This window comes from Hyla sarda, chromosome 1 (genome assembly GCF_029499605.1).
Source record: "Hyla sarda isolate aHylSar1 chromosome 1, aHylSar1.hap1, whole genome shotgun sequence".
Lineage (NCBI taxonomy): Eukaryota > Metazoa > Chordata > Amphibia > Anura > Hylidae > Hyla > Hyla sarda.
The window spans coordinates 125,415,410-125,428,957 of NC_079189.1; the positions used below are offsets into that span (position 1 = coordinate 125,415,410).

The 13,548-nt window shown below is 47.8% G+C and overlaps 1 protein-coding gene across 1 annotated transcript in view; it reads left to right on the forward strand.

The window, feature by feature from the left end:
• The window catches only part of LOC130358098 (histone PARylation factor 1), a 52,721-nt gene extending 45,196 nt beyond the window's left edge, over positions 1-7,525 (forward strand). The window contains exons 7-8 of the mRNA XM_056560912.1: positions 4,378-4,550; positions 7,306-7,525. Coding sequence (XP_056416887.1) covers positions 4,378-4,550; positions 7,306-7,437 — 305 coding nt within the window. The 3' untranslated portion in view covers positions 7,438-7,525. The remainder of the gene's footprint in view (positions 1-4,377; positions 4,551-7,305) is intronic.
• The last annotated feature ends 6,023 nt before the right edge of the window (positions 7,526-13,548 follow it).

Sequence of the window (13,548 nt, forward strand, 5' to 3'; positions counted from 1 at the left end):
GTCCAGGTGCCCCACTGTGGTGCGAGGTACTGCCGAAATGACTCTCTGTCTATTATGGACCCATACCTGTAAGCCGGACAGTCGTCTGCATGGTTTCCTGTAACCGCCTCTCACCCGTCACACGGCTGACATACTGCAGTTGGAGTTTCTGGTACCTCTCCACTGTGCAAGGGGCGGACGGACCGTCTCCTTGCCTACTATGGACCCATACCAGTAAGCCAGACAGTTGTCTGCATGGTTTCCTACATTCACCCGTCACACGGCTGGCATATCTGCGGTCGGATTTCTGGTACCTGTCTTCCGTGCAAGGTACAGACGGACCGGCTCCTTGTCTACTAGGGACCCAGACTAATAGTTCTCTGCATGGTTTCCTTCTCCTACAGTCACCCATCACATGGCTGACGATTCTGCTGTTAGAATTCAGGTACCTCACTCCTGTGAGGTGTCCGGGGTGTCCCATTATCTCCTATGGTCCTATACCAGTGGGCCAGACAAGGGCCTGCATGTGGCTATACACCGCATGTCATTCATCAAACAGCTGAGGTATCTACAGTGGATTTCTCGCTACCCCACTTTTGTGCGTGGTGTCGACGGAATGACTTGTAATCTACTATTGAACTGTACCTGTTAGCCAGACAGTTGTCTGCATGGTTTCCTACAACCGCCCGTCACCCATCGCTTGGCTGATGTCCCTGCGGTTGCAGTTCCGGTACCTCGCTACTCTGCGAGGTGTCCGTCAGAGTGTCTTTGTCTCCTATGGACCCATTTCGATAATGACTGACACCGCCTGGCTTACATTAATCGGCTGATGTATTGGTTCCCTACGCCACCTGTCACACATCACAAGGCTGATTTATCTGCGGCTGGAGTTCTGGTACCTCACTACGATGCGAAATGCCTGCCAGAATTACTTGTTCTCCCCTATGGTTCCATACCACTATGCCACTCAGTGGTCTGCATTTTTCCTCTGTCGCGGCTGACGGCTTTGCGGCTGGAGTTCCGGTTCCCCACTACGGTTAGTGGTAGACTCGCAACTGACCCATATTGTTCCACGGACCCTATAGGGATGACAGTCATGCATTCCTTGGCTTCTCTGCCTCCCTCTGGGGCACAGTTGCTGACTGTCTGACTGTTCCCTTTATCCCCACACTTCGGGCGATATTCTTGTGCAACCAGTCAGTTGTCTACTCGGTTCCACTGCCGTCGGTCCATGACCTCAGGGCCGCCATGAGCATAGCCAGTTTTTTTCCATATCTCACTGCTGGGTGAGGGAACTGGGGTGAGGTCCCTACAGATACTCGGGTTGCTGTCAGTCGGTCATTCCTTTTGGCTGCTGGGGTTTTCCATTCCACCTGGTCAACAGTTTGGTCGGACCGCACTCTAGTACCCCTTTGTGGGAAGCTGACTGGAGTCTTCTTGGGTGCTCTGGAATTCTATTCCTGTCGGCCAGTCGGTTTTTCGCATGGTTGACTGCTAAATCCAGTCATCTACCATACATTTCCCACTCTGTGGACGGTAGTTCAGGTGCCCCACTGCCACATTGTTTTCGGTGCATCATCCCGTGTTGCTCTATGGACTTTGTTCCAAGCATCACATACTGAGTGGCAGGGTTAACTCTGTCCGATGGCTGGTATCTCACTTCTCTGGGTGTTTTCTGTATGCGGGACCGGGCTTGCACATGGTCTCTCTGCCACATGGCCGGAATGTCTCTTCATGGTTTTTCTATACCACCTGGTCACCTTCCTCATTTCTTCGAGGCTGCGGATGTGGTTCGATGTCCTTCTCCAGGTGCAGTTTCACAGTGTATCTGTGGGTTTTTGCCGCACTTTCTACCTGTAAGTCCTCTGTATCTGCAGGTCTCCGGCTCTACATGCCTTCTTCATTGGAAGTCGGTGGTCTTCTTTGCGTGGCTGTCTTGGTACCCCACTACTGTCCTGAGATCCCCATGTCTGTCCCTACACATACTAAGGCTGCTCGGTAGGTGTGAAGCCGACCTTTCCTTCTGTTCGGTGGGGTAGTCTTTGTTTTCTTCATGAGATTTGGCTCTGCGATCCTGTGGCGATTCACCACTTCTGTTCTGACATGGGGCCTGCGGGGCGACAGTCTGTTCAGTCTCTCCCTTTGCCTACAGGTGTCTTAGACACCTACTCTTTTGCCTTTTTTCTCCATCTGGTTTGGCTCTCTAACCCGTTTGTGTTCTTTTGCCCAGCTCCAGTGTGCAGGCTTCAGATCCCTCTGGGGTCTCCTGGTGGTCCCCCTAGACGGCGTTGAGCTGCCTCCGAGGTTTGGGAGCTCTGCCCACCCAGCCCTTGTCCCATGGCCGTGGGGCAGCATTCCCCTTTTGCTGCTGTGCCTGGCGCACTTGCCATTCCACTTCCACAGGGGGTGTGGTACTCTGGGTGCACTCCTTCTCTTTTTCATGTTTTCCCCTAGAAGTGGTTGTCCGGTTACTTTTTGCGGACGTCTGTTTTTTCCTTGCTCTTCGAGGTTTTTTTTCGTTTTCCAGGTGACCCTAACCTATTCATTTCCTTGTCTGGTCCCCCCAGAGGTCGGCCTTTTCCTTTGGGTCCTAGTCCATCTTCCTGGACGGGCGATCTTCCGGGAGCTCAATTTCTTGCTTTGGTCTGTATCCAACCTGGGAGTTCATCCACGGGCCCTGTGGACACGTGAGATCAGTATTGGGACTGCTTTCTTCTTTCTGGTGGATGTATTTTTCCCACCTAGGGGACTGCTTTGGTACGTCCCATCAGTTCAGTGTCCCCCAATGACGAGCGCCAGAGAAAAGGAGATTTTTGTACTCACCGTAAAATCTCTTTCTCGTTGCTCTCATTGGGGGACACCGCACCCACCCTTTTCTTCTTCCTTTCTCCGGATTCTTTCCGGTTATTCCGTTGTCTTTCTGGGATTCCTTTCTAGGGTCCTTTTGGATGTATTTCTTGTTGGCTTCTCCTGCTGCTTTGTGACAAAACGGAGTACCTCACTGCAGGTGGGCGGGTATATCCTGCCAGGGAGGAGCCAACTTTTTTTCCTAGTGTCAGCGCCTCCTAGTGGCAAGAGCATATACCCATCAGTTCGGTGTCCCCTAATGAGAGCTACGAGAGAGAGAGATTTTACGGTGAGTACAAAAATCTCCTTTTTATATATTTTCTTTGGCCTTGAATTTCCAGGGGTCTCCCTTTCTGTCCTGCCCACATTCCCTGTCTGCATGCACACAGGGTTTGGTCTCCTGCTGGCCTGGCAGGAGACCACAGTTAGGAAATGTGGGCGGGACAGTGGCTCTGCACAGTGCTCGTTCTCTGTCCTGTCATTTATGCAGGAGCGAGCGCTGTGTGCAGCAGGGTGGCAGGTCTGCTCTGATCTCCCTCCTCTCTGTGATACTTGTGCAGAGAGGAGGGGATCAAGGAGCAACCTGCGGTGATTGGCTGCCTCTTCTATGCTGCGCTTACTAGTGCAGCATAGAAGATAGAGAGCAGAAGTTCTCCCAGCAGGGCTTCAGATGACGTTGCGCCTGCTGGGTGACACCCCCTCCAGCCTTCTGGAGCTCATACACAGTGAGCTGAAGACAAAGGGATAAATAAAGGTGAAAACATTAAATATAAAAAATAAAAAAAGGCAGGTGGAGGGTATCATGGGGGGGGGGGAGCCAAAAAAATTAATGACAGGTACTCTTTTAAAGTGCAACTGTCACCTCCATGCGGGTTGCAGGCACCATTAGTTAGGGCAGTGTTTCCCAACCAGGGTGCCTCCATGTGTTGCAAAACTACATAGCCATAGGCTATCCAGGCATGCTGGGAGTTGTAGTTTTGCAACATCTGGAGGCACCCTGGTTGGGAAACACGGAGTTAGGGTGTAGGGAGAAAACAGTCCCATTTTTTTTTTTTTTTCTTTCCTCACAGTTTGTATCCAGGCTGTTTTGTATTTTAGCCAAATCTTAGCAGCACGCGATGATCCTCATGATTGATGTACAGGGCTCCATGCTAGGAGCGGGTCAGGGGGGAAGCGTGCCCCTACAAGAGTGGGACGGCCTCTCTGACTGTTCGTAGATCCAAGTTTACAAGATTCAGAATAAGAAAACAAAGGCCCTACCTAATGGTGCTTGCACCTCCATACCTTGTAGGGAGTGACAGTTGCACTTTATTGATGACTGTAAAGGGGAAACTGTCATGACTTTCATGCGGCCCAAAGCACAAGTCATTAAGGCAGATCAAGGCCGGTGGGGCAGACGGAAGACTCTGGGGTCCAACCCCCCCCCCCCCCATGACTTATGGTTCAGGCAGCATGGTTGCCACCCTTACACATTTTGTACAAATTGTTGTTCAGTAGCTTTTATTTGGTTGGTGAGACAGAGGAGAACTTAATTTGTTTTCTTTTTTTAAGGAAACTTAAAAAAGATTTGTAAAGCCATAGTGGAAGCCTCAGATGATGAGAAGAGAATGAAGGCGTTTGCTCCCATTCAAGAAATGATCACTTTTGTTCAGTTTGCAAATGATGAGTGTGATTACGGTATGGGATATGAGCTGGGGATCGACTTGTTTTGTTATGGTTCACATGTAAGTAAGCAAGAAAGCAAATGCCACATGATTTGTTTTTGTTTTTTTTAAAGGGACACTGAGCTTAAATGGGCACTGTCATGAAGTAGAAAAATTGATATGTTGTAGTACTTAAGTACTACAACATATCTCTAATATACTTTAATTTAAAAAAGTGATTTTAAACCAGTTTAAAATCACTTTTAAATTCAGCCACTAGGGTTCGCCCTCCTAGTGGCCGAATGCATTCGGCACTCATTTAAGCCTGGTAATGAGTCGAAATTCAGGCACTGCGGTGCTCACTCCCGCCTGTCAATCAAACAAGCGAGAGCGAGCACGCTGATAGCTGGGGCTGCGCGCATTGGCAGAACCGCCCGCCCACCCCCGTTACTCCGGAGGCAGAGCGCGCACTCATTGAGGTGCTGATCCTCCGGATGGGTAAGTCTGATCTGAGGTCTTATATTACTCTACAAACTATACAAATTACGGCCGGAACTTGTTCTGGTTGGGATCTGGCATCATTTTCGATTTACGTTTGCCAACTACAACTCCCAGCATGCCATGATTGCGATTAGCTGTCAGGCCATGCTGAGAATTGTAGTTGGGAAACAGCTGGAGGCACCCTATTAGATACACAACACTCATGCCAGATGTATATATAGTATATCATTACATATATATATATATATATATATATGTGTTTGTAATGATAAACCCCACCAATGATCTAAATTATGCCCCTAAATAGTTTAGAATCAGCTGTAGGCACATATATTATAGAAATACTGATGAATAATCATCAGTGTGCCTCCAGCTGTTGCAAAACTAATACTAAAAGCATGCCCTGACAGCTAACAGCTGTCTGTGCATGCTGGTGGTTGTAGTTTAGAAACAGCTGTAGGCACACTGATGATTATTCATCAGTATTTCTATAATAAATGTGCCTACAGCTGATTCTAAACTATTGGTGGGTGATCATTGGTGGGGTTTCTAAAGTTTTTCTTTGTATTGGCAATTATGTATTATATCTACCATTAGTGTAATCGGTCTTGGGTCTCGGCTGTAATATCGTGCACGGCAGGCCGGCGATGCTCCTCTACTCCTCCTCCCTGGATAGCACATGCACAGGTAAACAGGGAGGAGGAGACCCCGGAGCTGCCTGCCGTGCTATTGGCAGATCATCTATGCGCGCTCCCGACAGGAGCGCTGCATAGACGATGTGAGGGCGGAAGCAAGTGCCCAGCAAGGCATCAGTGACGCTGCTTCCTGCCCTGCTTTATAGAGCAGATTTAGAAGCACTAAATCTGCTCTATTTAAGCGATTTAAAAAAAAAATTGAAGCCAGGTAGGGGGTTAGGGCTAGATTACTACTAGGTAGGGACATATTAGATTATATAGTACTTGGTGGGAGCTACACTTTAAAATGTATAGTACAGTCATGCAGAAAAAGAAAAACATGCGTTGTTTGCCAGTCCTTGTAGAACTGACTGTGAACAATTTTAAGGTTTGTCCAGCATTAAGAATACACAATACTTTATAATCCTCCCATGTTTTTTGGGTGGTGCCTAGCTGTCTTGTTACCAATATTTCCCAGCCATGGTGCCTCCAGCTGTTGCAAAACGACAACTTCCAGCATGCCTGGACAGCCTTCGGTTGTCCCGACATGCTGGGAGTTCTAGTTTTGCAACTGCTGGAGGCACCCTGGTTGGGAAACACGGTGTTACACAGAGGCTCCGTCTGTAAATGGTTGTCTTACAGCCAGACATTGGGTTGTGAGGGGGAGAGAATGGCTGATCTCATAAAGTTTTGATAGACAAGTATGATTAAGGGGAAAATATTACTGGAGATTTTCTACAATTACAAGGAGAGTTATTATAACCTGAGTGGTGAAGTTGCCCATAGCAACCAATCAAAGGCCTAAAAGGGAATTTAACAATCTAGTTAATTGGGGCAATTGCACCACTCTTTACAGTTTTTTTTATTTATTTTTTATAAACCCCCCCCCCCCCCCCCCCCCTTTTTTTTTTTTTTTTTTTTAGTGTTCATGTACTATACAAAACTTCTTCCTTTTTTCTGTTTATGGCATTATGACCACCTCAGTTGGGCAGGTCGTAAGTGTGTTTGGGGGTTCTTCACAGTAACGACTCTTCACCTTAAAGGGGATATCCAGGATTAGAAAAATGGCTGAATTTTTTAAAACACAGCATCACACCTATCCTCAGGTTGTGTGATATTGCAGTGCAGCATTTTGTAATGCCACACAACCTGAGGGCAGGTGTGGTGCTGCTTTTGGTAACAATTGGCTCTGTTTTCCTCTTCCTGGATAATCCCTGCTTTATAGCTGGTCACATGTGTGGCAATTTTTTCACTGGAATAAACTGCTAGTTGTTCATTTGTTACTGCCATAAACTATATACAAAAACTGCATGTCAAACGATGTAAAATATAATTGGGTTTTCTGTGCCTTTTTGATAGATGGCCTATCCACAGGAAACGCTGATCATCAGGTTGCTGACATCTGACACCCCCACCAATCGGGAACCCTGTGCAGTTCATTGCATTGGGTAACCTCAGCACCCCACTGATCAGAAACAGATTGTCTATCCTGTGGCTAGGTCCTCGATCAAAAAGTCCTGGAAAACCCCACAATACAGTAGGTTGCTGCTGGGATTGTGCCACAATGTGGAAAATGGTTACAAAGGGGAAAATATAAATACGAAGGTAAAAATATAAATTCTAAGTGAAAAATATAATGTTCTTCTGGTTTTCATTTTCAGTACTTTCACAAGGTTGCTGGCCAACTTTTGCCCCTTGCGTACAGGCTTCTAAAACGGGATTTGTTTGCAGAAATAATTCAATCTCATCTGGCAAAAAGAAGCAAGGAGAATGTCAACCAGCTAGACACATAATCCAGACAACAGGCACAGTTTATTATGCATTCTTGTTCTGTACTGTTCTCATGTATTATTATGCTATAAAGATCGTTTTGTGATAAAATAGTTGTCTCATGTGTGCAATGATTTAGTAATGTGAAAAACCTACATATTGTTTAGAAAAGAATAGAACACAGGACTTGGATGCCTAAATCTAAAAACTTAACTGCCAAATTTTTTTTTTTCCCTCCAAATTAGAGTACTTGTCATATCCCACAAAAAAGATTTATTTTTTAATTTTTTTTATGTAAGGCTAGGATTACATATGTCAGTTATCAGGCTCAGTTTTTCACAGCTGATGACATGATTGATGCTCAAAAAGTGCATAAATTGTCATCAGACAAAACCATCAGTTGTCATCAGTTATTCAGAGCCTCAGTTTTTTTTCCATGATGGAAAATGGTAGGTGGTGGGGTTCTTGCCCCTGCTGCTATGATTGTTGCATTGTTGCAGATGCCATGATCAGTACTGTTCACTGCATCTGAGGGGGGGTATAGCGGACATCAGCGTGGGGCTGCTGATAATTTTTTATTTATTTTGTTAAATAAAAATAAGGGGATTAATTGCATATTTTGGTCACGTCATACCAGGCTAAAAAAAAAATGTTGTAATCTTTATGGACCTACAGAATAAAGAATTTGTAATTTTAATGCCCTGCAAACTAAAACTGCCCCAAAAAACTATTAGATTTTCAAAACCAGCGAGTTTGTTCAAAGTATGATTTAAAAAATATTTTTTTGTACTCGCCGTAAAATCTTTCTCTTAGCCTTCATTGGGGGATACCTATACTGATGGGTATATGCACTTGCCACTAGGAGGTGCTGACACTAGTAAAAAATGTCGGCTACTCCCTGGCAGGATATACCTGCCCACTGGAAGTGAGGTAATCAGTTTTGTCACAAAGCATTAGGAGAAGCCAACAAAGAAATACGTCCAAGGACCCTAGAGAAGAATCCTGGATAACAAACCCAATAACCAGAAAAGATCATCCGGACAAAAAATTAAGAAAAGGGTGGGTGCTGTGTCCCTAATGAAGGCTAAGAGAGATTTTACGGTCAGTACAAAAAAAATCTCCTTTTCTCGGTCGCACAAGAGAGACCCCATCCTGAGACAACCAATTCAAGAGAACATGGCAGAAAAACGCCAGGGAGAGCAGCGAACGCCTGAGCAGAAGGCGAGCACAGAAGGTGGAGACCAGAAAACCACTGGAAAAAAGAGGGATAACCGGAACGCCCTCCATCTCGGGAGTACATGGACCCCGAAGGAGGAGACGGAAAGTAATAATGACCAAAAAGGAGCGGAACACCCTGAAAAGGGGCACCCTGGAACAACGGAGTGGCCGACCTGGGAATTGGAGGACCCTGAGACCCCTGGAAGACTTACAACCAAAAACTGCAAAACGCACCTGATGACAAACTTCTTGGTCAAGATTGTCAAGATAAGAAGTGCGATACAGATAGATCACCCCATAAATGGGATCGAGGCGAAGTCTGGGCAGGATCGCTATACATGCCCGAGACCTCAACCATAACTAAGGCCCAAAGAACCAGGAGAACTGACCTAGAAAACAAGGCATGCCACAGCATCCTAGGATAGTGGCCAAGACAAGGAGACTAACCAGTCTTGGACCCCAGCGGACCAGAGCACTCTGAAGCAACATCCCATCAAGACTGGAATGGAGGGGGAAACAAAAGGGAACATGGCTGGGATTCGAAGGTTACTGCAGAAGACTGTAGTGTCAGTGCAGCGCAACTGACACCATCAAAGTGAAGGATGACCATACCTTTCCCGGGAGATTGCGTCGAGGGAGGAGAAGAGCAATGGCAGGACCCAAACAACAGACTGTGGCTAGACCAGCTGTCACCGAGCTATAAATAATGGCAAAAACTCCTCCAACAGAGGATAGTGCCAAGGTTGTAATGAGCAGCGGTAGATAACCAAGAAACAGGAAGAGAACCAGGCTGTAAAAGTGGGCAGTAAGCACACAACAAGCATAGACAGGGAAAAGCTGCTCTGAATGCTCTCAGCAAAAAAAAAAGGACCCAGCCAGATACACCACCGATATAGTGGGAAGAGAGAGATGGCTCCATCTTGGCAGGAGAAAGCGCTCAGCAAAAAAAGTCCCCCTAGTGGAGGGGAAAACAAGGGGTGGTCAAGATGAAACTCAGGCACTGACCAGCCAAGCTTCCAGATCCCCGCACCCCCTGACGAAGTGGGATTGTCAAAGCGCACCAGGCACTGCAGGAGCAGGGAAATGCCGACCCACGGCAAAGGAACAATGTACTGGGTGGACGTAGCCCCCAGGAACTCAGCGGCAACATATCTAGGTATGGAGCCAATTCATGTCCTCAGAGAGATCCTGTACACTGGTGCTGGGCAAAGATGTGACTACGAATGCAAGCAAGAATCGCACACACAGCCACCACCAACAGCGTTGAGGAAAAACACCCTATCAAGGTGAAACCCTGGACCAAATGGGCGGCAACTGAGACCTCCTGGTCGTGTCTAAGGCAACAGAGCAGGCGCCTGCCTGAGCCAACCTGTACAGGAACCCAGGAAAGATACCTGGAAGCATGGGGGGGTGGTACTGAATGTACTGCATTGCCCCATGCCAGAACAGAGGTGCGAAACTGCCGCAAAACTGGAAAAAAGATCACAGGGAGGACCAAGGCACACCTCATCGACAGAAGGGAAGGTGGGCTCTGCACATGTGGAGTGGCCATAGCAAACGTAGAGACACGGACATGGTTACGATAGTAGATAGTATGATAGTAGAGGGGTACCGAGACTGGAAGAAAGGCTCAGCATCCAACAGTGTGTCACAACCATGCCTCTAGCAGACCAATGTGGCACTGTTAGAAAGGGGAACAGAGTGCTGCTGTTGCTGTGAAGGCCATAGAACCTGCAAGATACACCCACACGCCATCTCCTAAATGTGCCACACACCAGAACTGCAGATGCAAGAGATGAAGGATGCATGTGGGGCAGGAAACATGCAGACACAGGCTGACTTACAGGTATAAAAAAAAAAAAAAAAAAAAAAAAAAAAAAGTCCAATGAACCCACAGAGACTCACTTTATGGAACTTCACATGGAAAGTTAGTCACCGGACAGCAGCCGCGGGAGCTGCAAGAATGGCGAAGGTGATCTGTTGGATTAGAAAACCAAGCAGACAGTCTGGCATAGGGACCATGGCCAGACCTGGTCCCGCAGCAAAACCACACACTTAAAGGGGTACTCCGGTGGAAAACCTTTTTTCTTTTTAAAGGGGATCTCCGGTGTTTAGACATCTTATCCCCTATGCAAAGGATAGGGGATAAGATGCCTGATTGCGGAAGTCCCGCCGCTGGGGACCCCCGTGATCTTGCACGCGGCACCCCGTTTGTAATCAGTCCCCGGAGCGTGTTCGCTCCGGGTCTGATTACTGTCGATCACAGGGCCGGCGGCGTGTGAGGTCATGCCTCCGCCCCGTGTGACCTCATGCTCCGCCCCTCAATGCAAGTCTATGGGAGGGGGAGTGACAGCTATCACGCCCCCTCCCGTAGGCTTGCATTGAGGGGCGGAGCGTGACGTCACACGCTGTCAGCCCTGTGGTCGCCGGTAATCGGACCCGGAGCGAACACGCTCCGGGGACTGATTACAAACGGGGTGCCGCGTGCAAGATCATGGGGGTCCCCAGCAGCGGGACTCCTGCGATCAGGCATCTTATCCCCTATCCTTTGGATAAGGGGATAAGATGTCTAAGCACCGGAGAACCACTTTAAATCAACTGGTGCCAGAAAGTTAAACAGATTTGTAAATTACTTCTATTAAAAAATCTTAATCCTTCCTGTACTTATAAGCTGCTAAATACTACAGAGGAAATTATTTTCTTTTTGGAACACAGTGCTCTCTGCAGACATCTCTGTCCATTTTAAGAACTGTCCAGAGTAGGAGAAAATACCCATAGCAAACGAATGCTGCTCTGGTCCTAAAATGGACAGAGATGTCAGCAGAGAGCACTGTGTTCCAAAAAGAAAAGAATTTCCTCTGTAGTATTCAGCAGCTCATAGGTACTAGAAGGATTTAACCCCTTAACCCAGAACGACGGGTATACCCGCCAGCTGCTGAAGTGGGTTCGCGCAGAGCGACGGGTATACCAGTCGTTCACATAATTGCTGCTGCTGCATACCGCGGGCTGAACTTTTCACCTCCAGTTGTCCCCGACAGGTGAGAAGTTCTACTTAACCTCTTCGCGCAGAACGCCGCATTTATACGGCGGATGACGCGATACCTTCGCACATTCCGCCGTATAAAGGCGGCGTTCATTATATGCGCGCTCCCGCCTGACACCCCGGGACCCCATTTGATTACCTGATCAGCGATGGGGTTTGCAGGGGCGGCGGGTGCGCGGCGATCCAGAGGTCCGGCAGCGGCGATGGCAGGTGCGTCGGCGATGACGGGGGTAAGTGCCCTCCCCCTGACACTTGTGCCCACGTGTGGAAGTCCGGTGAGAGCTTGTTGCTTACCCGGTGGCTGCATGTGGTGATCCAGCAGGCTGCGGAGGGATCTGACTGGCCGGTGAGTGATTGACGGTGGCCCTCAAGAGCATGCAAAACTACAACTCCCAGCATGCCCAAACAGCCAATGCCTTCCTGGGCATGCTGGGAGTTTAGTTTTGCAACATCTGGAGGACCACAGTTTTGAGACCACTGTGTAGTGGTCGCCAAACTGTGATCCTCCAGATGTTGCAAAACTACAACTCCCAGCATGCCCAGGCAGGCATTGGCTGTCTGGGCATGCCTGGAGTTGTAGTTTTGCAACATCTGGAGCACCACAGTTTGGCAACCACTACACAGTGGTCTCCAAACTGTAGTCCTCCAGATGTTGCAAAACTACAACTCCCAGCATGCCTGGCTGCAAACTGCTGTCTGGGCATGCTGGGAGTTGTAGTTGTGTGCCTCCAGCTGTTGCAAAACTACGACTCCCAGCATGCCCACACAGACATTTGCTGTCTGGACATCCTGGGAGTTGTAGGTTTGCAAGATCTGGAGGACCACAGTTTGGAAATCACTGTGCAGCGGTCTCTAAAATGTGGCCCTCCAGATCTTGCAGAACTACCAGCATGACCGGCAACAAGCGGCTGTCAGTACATGCTGGGAGTTGTAGTTTTGCAACAGCTGGAGGCACACTGGTGGGTAAACACTGAGTTAATCTGTTACCTAATTCACTGTTTTCCCACCAGTGTGCTTCCAGTTGTAGCAGAACTACAACTCCCAGCATGCAGTCTGTCAGTTCATGTTTAGAGTTATAGTTTTGCAACAGTCAGAGGTTTGCGCCCGTAATCTCCCCCTACCCCCCACAATGTGAATGTACAGGGTACATTCACACAGGCGGGGCTTTACAGTGAGTTTCCCAATGCAAGTTTAAGCTGAGGCATATTTTCCACTGCAACTCAAGCTCCCAGCGGGAAACTCACTGTAAACCCACAACTGTGTGAATGTACCCTAAAAACACTAACTACACTACACAAAATAAAAAGTAAAACACTACATATACACCCTTACACAATAACCCCCCACCCCCCCCAAAATAAAAATGCATTTCCAAAACAGAGCCTCCAGCTGTTGCAAAACTGTCCAGGCATGCTGGGAGTTTTACAACAGCTGGAGGCACCTTGTTTGGGAAATACTGGTGTAGGGTATTTGTGGTGGAGGAGGCAAGAGTAACGCTTGCATCCGTGTCCGCCCCTATGCAAATCACTAATTAAGGCCTCAAATGCATATGGCACTCTCTCACCTCAGAGCCCTGTCATATTTCACGGCCACATATTGGGTATTTCCGTACTCGGCAGAAATTGTGTTACAAATTTTGTGGGGCTTTTCCTCCTTTTACCCCTTATGGAAATGTAATATTGGGGTCTACACCAGCATGTTAGTGTAAAGAAATTACATTTTTTACACTAACATGCTGGTGTTGCCCCATAATTCATTTTCACAAGAGGAAAAAGGAAAACAAGACCCCAAAATGTGTAACGCAATTTCTCCTGAGTACAGAAATACCTCATGTGGGCGAAAAATGCTCTGCGGGCACACAACAAGGCTCAGG